This window comes from Amblyomma maculatum, chromosome 6 (genome assembly GCF_055883805.1).
Source record: "Amblyomma maculatum isolate TAMU_Amacu chromosome 6, ASM5588380v1, whole genome shotgun sequence".
In the NCBI taxonomy this organism is placed as follows: Eukaryota; Metazoa; Arthropoda; class Arachnida; order Ixodida; family Ixodidae; genus Amblyomma; species Amblyomma maculatum.
Genome location: NC_139349.1, coordinates 162,831,198 through 162,837,197, shown reverse-complemented (window position 1 = coordinate 162,837,197; position 6,000 = coordinate 162,831,198). Strand labels below are relative to the sequence as shown.

The following is a 6,000-nucleotide window of genomic DNA, read 5'->3' as shown; positions in this document are numbered from 1 at the left end:
TAGATGTCAAGTGCCGGCCGGAACGCAGCTCCGGGTAGATGCAGGTGACAAGGCAGCGTAACTCCGTTGTCTCAATGAAGACCTGAAGTCTGAGTCGCGCACCGAAGCCTACCACCTTAAGCGAAAACGATCGCTATCAATAATAGAAAAAGATGACGGTGAAGCAGCATGTGCACCGGTGTGAAAGATCAAGTGTCATACAGCGCACAATATGTTTATTTGGCACATAATACTGCAAATGTATAGTTGTTCAAGACAGACAACAGATTCATTAGAAAGTGAAATTATACCTGTAAAGTTATATCTCGACAGAATGCATAGGTAAATGAAAGTTAGGCACATAGATATTCGTCACGAGAGCTAGTCTTCGGGAATATCCAGCTCAACAGCGTATGTGCGGATGTAGATAACTACAAACAGGAAATACGTGACTGGAAACAAGATGCGAGATGCAAGGTCAAGCTTGTCGGCCGTTGTCCGCTGTGCTTTCAACCAACTCTGGATGGTGGTTTTCCAGTTGTCTTGACCCGTGCTCTTAAGTGTTTCAATAGTTGCATTATCCTTTGTCTCCATGTCCTGCACGTAAAAACAACAGTGAGACACAACGTGGGCATAAGTCTACTGTGGGAATTCATTAGGGTTCGACTCTCAATAATGTTGGCATATGTCGCGATGTCCTGAAAGTCCAACAAAGGTGATAGCTGTTCAATATATTCAACAGCATGATTTTATGCAGCATACTAGCGTAATATGAAATAATGTGAAATGTGTGAGCATTAGCGTGAATCTAATTTGTATATTATTGGTTCAGCGGTGCCGCAGATGTGGCGATGGCGCAGCGCCAAGTTCTTTGCTTAACCTTGCATCAACATTTTGCAGATATTTTCTACACGACGCCACACGCCATCTGGTTATCATAGCAGTAGACTCCTGATATCACGTGCGGCCGTCACGGGTTGGATACTCCTACGAATACTGCAACCAGCATCCTCCATCTTCAATCAGCGGCGCGGCAGCAGTGGTGACGCAGTCTGTTGCCCTGTGCCCTAACCTGTCATCAAGTTTTGGGAAGTTGATAAAAAAAAGTTTATTCAGCAATTCCTTTTTTTCGCTGCCGGCCCTGCTGCTGCACTTGTTATTGCGCAATGTACTGATTGTTGGTTCCTCTATTTTTTATCATGAACTCTGCAAAAGGTCCATGCTCCTCATGCGACATGGTATACAAATTTTGCTGTTGGAGACCCAGTCAGCACATGCGTCAACTGCACTTCAAGTTTTCGCATCAAAAAGGCAGTGGCATGACCGAGCGTTCATTTAGGATGTTGATAGAGGCCTCTAGGAAATCGCTGAATTCCTGCAAGCAATCAGCTGGACAGACCGTAAGGAAACGAATCTCTGAACATTTCCAAGCTGAACTAGCAAAAATAAACATTGTCGCACATTCTCGTACTTGGGACCAAATTAGACAAGCTAATGAACACTCATGAAACTGTGTTGAGCTAGAGAGCAAGTACAGTATCGCTTCGACACTTATGATGGCAAAAAGGTGAACATAAAGCCTCAGAACAGAGACGTAGGAGACCTGCGCCTCGATTGGAAGCTTTTGAAAGTAAAAACAAGAAATGAATGAATTCGAACAGTAAAGCTACTGCAAGATCATGAAATCCACAGATTTGAACCGAGTGACGATGAATTCCTCATGCATGAAATTAACAAGATTGTCTGAACACTAGACCTAGCAGGCTGAGCAATTCGATAGCAATGTTGAGAATGTGCACCGTTCATCCCCGAATAAGGATAAAAGACCTGTGGTACAGGGAAGTGCGTGCGAAAATATTTGACTAACATCAGCTGCTATGAAAATTTATCATCGATGATTATACGGTTGGTTTGACTCGCGAGGACGAGGACAAAGCGAAGTACACATTCACAAGGACTTCTGAGGGTACAGTGCTCGTAAGGAAATTAGGATGGAAACTTGCTATGGGTATTGAAGCCGAAAATGCACTGAGCAGAATTGTGTGGATGAGTCGCTGCAGTTCTTTGTATTTCTCAAAATCAGTATGACGTGCTACATGACCACTTCGTTCAACTTCGTCGTGAAAAGCGACTAGCACTTACATGAAAAGAACTTCCTATTGTTTTTTTTTATTTAAATGCAGTGATAGAAAAACAAGGCAACGTGGGCTCATTTAAATGCAGAGCCTGAGAAACAAACAAGTCGATGACAAATTATACCTTTCTGCATGGCCCTGTTCTTTTGAGTTACTGGATTTTTCCGAAACTTATATTCCAAGTATTCTGGATGTTTCCGATTTTTGTGGGTAATGCCATGTTTCTCAGCATCTAGCGCAAAATCGAGCTGGGGATATGTCCCTCTACTTCTGGTTGCTACCACTGCGAGACCATAGACGACTTTACATTCATGCGTGACAACTTTGAAACAGTTGTCTTCATATGCGAAACATTGTTGTAGTTTGTATCTGACGACCTGTATCTGTTCAATTACATAGCATCACTCATAAATTTTATGAATTCCAGAAAAAATCACAGGCAATGTGAAATCGACCAGGTCTATATCAGCCATGCTAAGTTTCACACAGTTATGCTCGGAAATGGCTGTGAGAACGTCATCGAACAGTATACGAGAGTCATCTCAAACACAAGTACACTAATAAACTTATGTTTCACAGATTTCTATGAGTCTGCTATAAAGCCCCCGACCATGCTTTTTCAGCAAATAGGGATGGATCACCTCGACCCCTTTCCAACTTCATCCGCGGGTAACAAGTGGATCATCGTCACAACTGACTACTTTTCGTACTACGTCGAAGCGAAAGCACTGCCTATTGGTGCAGCGGCAGCAGTCGCCAAGTTGTTCGTCGAAAACATTTTCTTGCTACACGGCGATCCCGCAGTGCTCATCACGGACAGGGGAACCCCATTTACGGTAATGATTACGCAAGCCATCTTGACCTACAGTCATACAAGAAACAGAGGTAGTACAGCTTACCCTCCCCAGACCAGTAAACTTACGGAGGGTCACACCAAAATGATTGCGGACAAGATTGCTACCTTCGCCGATGCCGAAAGCAAGACCTGGAACATCATCTTGCCATACGTGATCTTCGCTTATAACACGGCCATCCAGGAGACAACTACAGCGACCCCGTTCAAACCTATGTACGGCACGGAGCCCACGACGACGCTAGACGCGATGCTGCGCACGTGAAAGAAAAAGACAACCTCGACGTCTCCGCCTACGAGCACCGTGCAGAGGAAACCCGATGACTCGCACGGCTGTTTATTAAGGACCAGCAGCGCACTGACAACCGGCGATACAACGATACGCAATGCAGAGTACAAGCCAGGAAACCATGTGTGGGTTTGGACGCTTATTCGCCTCCATGGGCACAGTGAAAAGCTTTTAGACCTATACTTTTATACCTATACTATACTATACAAAGTCGTTCCCCGAGTCAGACAATTGGACTACGACGATATTCCTGACAGCGCGATGACATCCCAGCGGCGCCGTGCCACCTAGAAAACGCGGATGTCGTATGCTTTAAGCCCTTTCACGTGCTCTTAGGCCCTAGATGTTCATATTTCCAATGTTTTGTTCTTTAGTTTACGTTGGAAGCATCGAGGCGATGCCTTTTTAAGGAGGATGGAAGCCACAAACCATTTTAAATCAATTTGATGCTTTCACTTAGCGCAGGGAATAATGTTACAATCTATTTCTGTTCATGCTCATTGTCTCAAGACAGAGTATTATAATTTTTCTTCGCTGCGCAATATGCACCGAAATGTATTGCGAACATCCCCTGCCACGCGCGTCTGTTTCTACAATGTTCTCGGTTGGGCTATTCATATTGTCACGTAGTGGTGACAAGGCCGTTGACACCAAAAGAAGACACAGGCTTGATGGTACTGAAATTAACTCTTTATTGGGCTGATTTGCGCCCGCAAAAGAACTAAGCAACTCGGCGGCGGCTAAAGCAACAAACATGCTCGTCGATCGTCGAACAAAGAATGTCCGTCACACTCGTCAACGCTAAAATAAAGGCTGCTCAGAACAATCTAGATAACGTCGCAAACGGCTACTAGTACACCCTAGAACATTGTCGAAACATACGCAAGTGATCGGAATCTTCGAGACAGATCCCGGCGCATCTTTCGCGACAAAAAAATTATAACGCTTCGTATCGCGACAACGAGTATGAACAAACACGGGATACAGAATTGGTACGCGTATCAGAATCACAGTGATAAGGCCGCACGCCGGCGGCTGTTAAAAAAACAACACAGTTTTGAAGATTTCGCGGCAATATAACGTTCTGTCAGAACCCCAGCACTTATGTGAAAGGACTTTCAGCATATAGAGAGATTTTGAACCTTTCTTTACTAGCTTGTTCATTTGTGGAAGGAATGAAATCTTTCTTTCAAGAGGTAGCCCTAGAAACTTGTGTTCATGTTTTACAGGTAGCTTACCATCATTTAGGTTGATGGTGGACCTGATCTAGGATAGCGCTCAAACCAAAATTACTCGCATTGGTGTGTATCTCCGTACCAGCGTGTTCATCAAAGTGTGCGTCATAACGGATGCTGACTGAAGGCAGCGTTGAAGGTCCTGAAATGCCTGTTGCTGCGGTGTTTCCAATTGGAGCTGTACATCTGCATTGGTGAGATAAGGGGCGCGGCGAGTTTGGAGAAGTTTGTCACAAATCGGCGGTAGTACGCACATAACTCAAGCAAGCGCCGAACTTCCTTCTGGTCTCCTGGCGGTGGGAAATTCACGATGGCAACAGTTTTCTCCGAATCGGGAAGGGCCGCTTCATTGTTGATGACGTGGCGTAAAAAATTCAATTCTTCGTAGGCGAAGTGGCATTTGTTGCCCTTTAAAGTGAAGCCGGAAGATTTTATAAGTTGCACTACCGCAAAGAGGCGACTAATGTGCCTTGCAAAACGTGGTGTGAAAACGATCACATCGTCCTGGTATCGAGACTCGCCTGCCATTTCAGGTCTCCGAGGACGGTATTCATAAGCCTTAGAAAAATTGCTGGCGCGGAACAAAGGCCGAACGGCATGACCTGAAACTCGTACAACCCATCTAGAGTGATAAATGCTGTTTTGTCGCAACCTTCTCGTCTACCTCGATTTGCCAGTAGCCAGATTTAAGGTCAATAGAAGAGAAATACTTGGTGTTGTATAAGCAATCTAAAGCGTCATCATTTATGGTTTGGTGGCAAACATCCTTTTTAGTTACATTGTTCAACCGTCGGTAGTCACCACATAACCGTAATGTTTAGTCTTTCTTGACAAGGATGATAGGTGCAGCCAAGGGGCTCTGCGATGGTCGAATAACGATCAAGCACTTCCTTAACTTGAGTGGTAATTTCAGCACGTTCTTTATATGAGACACAACAGGGTGCCGTGTCTGTCGAAACGGCTGTACTTGTATCGTCTGTAACAATACGTTTTACAAGGTGTGCTTTACCGACACGCTGCAGCGACACGAACACAGTTCTTTAACGGTTGTGGCGGTTCCTCAGGATGTATTGCTCCTTTTGAGGTAGTGCCGGGTTGTCGTACTTTAAATGGCGACTTCCTCTTCACCCGTTCTAGAATCACCAATGTTCATCGATGGCGTCGACATAAGCGACAGCTGTTCCCTTATTTAGGTACCTGTGTTCATTGCTCAAATTGGTCAGAAATCGACTTAGTCATCTTCGAGGGAGACAACAGCAATACTGCGGTCGAGAAGCAAAGCCATTTTACTCTTCACGACACCTCCAACCTCCCGGAGGGTGTGCGCACCGATGGTCACCATTATACTGGAGCGGTGAGGAGCAGCCATGTGCTCGTCGAGAATGTGGAGCGGCGCTGGCAGAACACTGTTAGCTTCGAGGGCATTCTCTGTCAATAACTTAACCGACTGGGATTGCAGGTCAATGATAGCGTCGTTTTCCGCCAGGAAGTCCGTACCCAGTATAAGGT

The 6,000-nt window shown here is 45.1% G+C and overlaps 1 protein-coding gene across 1 annotated transcript in view; it reads right to left on the bottom strand.

The window, feature by feature from the left end:
* Window positions 1-360: 360 nt before the first annotated feature.
* LOC146187332 (glutamate-gated chloride channel-like) overlaps window positions 361-6,000 on the bottom strand; it is an 82,101-nt gene continuing 76,461 nt past the window's right edge. Inside the window, exon 8 of the mRNA XM_084608191.1 lies at window positions 361-576. Within this exon, the coding sequence (XP_084464317.1) occupies window positions 361-576 (216 nt within the window). The remainder of the gene's footprint in view (window positions 577-6,000) is intronic.